At 34.1% G+C, this 1,406-nt stretch overlaps 1 protein-coding gene across 1 annotated transcript; it reads left to right on the forward strand.

The window, feature by feature from the left end:
• Positions 1–1,172, forward strand: LOC121049882 (calcineurin B-like protein 5). Its single transcript, XM_040508212.1, has 2 exons — positions 1–118; positions 939–1,172. Exons 1-2 carry the CDS (start codon positions 29–31, stop codon positions 1,080–1,082), a joined length of 234 nt encoding a protein of 77 aa, XP_040364146.1. The 5' UTR covers positions 1–28; the 3' UTR covers positions 1,083–1,172.
• The last annotated feature ends 234 nt before the right edge of the window (positions 1,173–1,406 follow it).

The raw sequence follows: 1,406 nt of genomic DNA on the forward strand, positions 1-1,406 counted from the left end.
TGGAGTGGATTTGGAAAAGGTGGCAGAAATGGCAATGACATCATCCGCTTTGAAAGAGGAAGAGCTCAAGCTTGCTGTGTTTCAAAATAGCAGTAAGCAGAGCCTCTTTTTTGACAGGGTATGTGGTCTTAATTTCTTTTCAACTTGCTTGAGATGATTCCCTGATTTTACCTTTTCATGTAAACATTGAAATACTAGATGTCCTAGTTGAAGTGAATTTTCAATGCATCTTTGCTAGCCTTAGATATCAAGAGGTCATACATAGTATTATTATCATGAGCTTGATTATAGTTACCTGGCATTCAAATCCCATGGACTCTTTGCTTAAAACTCATAAATAAAAGAACTTCATCAAGGCTTACAATGGAGATGCTTCTACATTTTCATCTTCATTGGACTTAATGCTCGCTCTTGCAAATGAAGAGGTTTGGTATTTAAAAAAAAAAAAAAAAAAAGGATCTTGGATGTACATTGTGTTTTTGTTCTGTTTCTAATTCTAAGAAGGTTCAGACAGGGATGTAATTGATTCATTTTTAGTTTTTTTTCAAACCTTTACTATTTCTATTGGAGATGTGGTGTAAGAAGTTGAGGAATTCTTCACATCTGGTAAAAATTCTGAAGCATAGAGAATTAACATTTTGGTGATAGCTTAGGGAGTTAGTTATTTGCAGTTGTATAAGTTGGAAGTATCAAGGATCAATTTTCTATCTATGATTTGGAGCTCCACATTAATTGCAAATCATGCATAGTGCTCTTCTATATAAGATTAGAATAGGAAGCATGTGTCATTTGTATGCCACATGATTGTCTTCATTGATTTTAGCCTTTAAGAAAACTTGATTACAATTTATTGTGAAGCACGGATAAGTCAGTTATTTCTATCTTATAACGGTTGCATTAGGTTGATAACTGATTCATTCTTGTATGTACTTAAACAGATATTCATGGATGCATATGGAAAAGCAGATGACAGGATTGATGAAGAAGAGTGGAAGGAATACGTCACACAAAACCCTTCTCTACTGGAAAACATGATTCTTCCATACTTGATGTATGTCCTAACCCCCAAGTCTACTTTCTGAGTAAAACCTTATATGGCATTTGAAATTTTCTTTCACAAAGCAACCATGCAGCGTAAATCATTTGTAATACACTCTTTCCCATAACTTCTCATCTCGGGGACTAGCTTAACATGATTAGAATTTATATTCACTATGTTCTTTTATATTTTGGAGAAATTTTGAATTATAGGCCTCTTTTTATCTTTAGCAGTTGTTTTTGTTCAGAATTCACATTCATGAATTGGATGCACTTCTCTCAGAGACATATCTCTAGCATTTCGCAGCTTTTTGCTGCATACAACGGCAAAGGAGTATCAGTTGCCCAAAACTACACATAATTAAAGC

This window comes from Rosa chinensis, chromosome 6 (genome assembly GCF_002994745.2).
Source record: "Rosa chinensis cultivar Old Blush chromosome 6, RchiOBHm-V2, whole genome shotgun sequence".
In the NCBI taxonomy this organism is placed as follows: Eukaryota; Viridiplantae; Streptophyta; class Magnoliopsida; order Rosales; family Rosaceae; genus Rosa; species Rosa chinensis.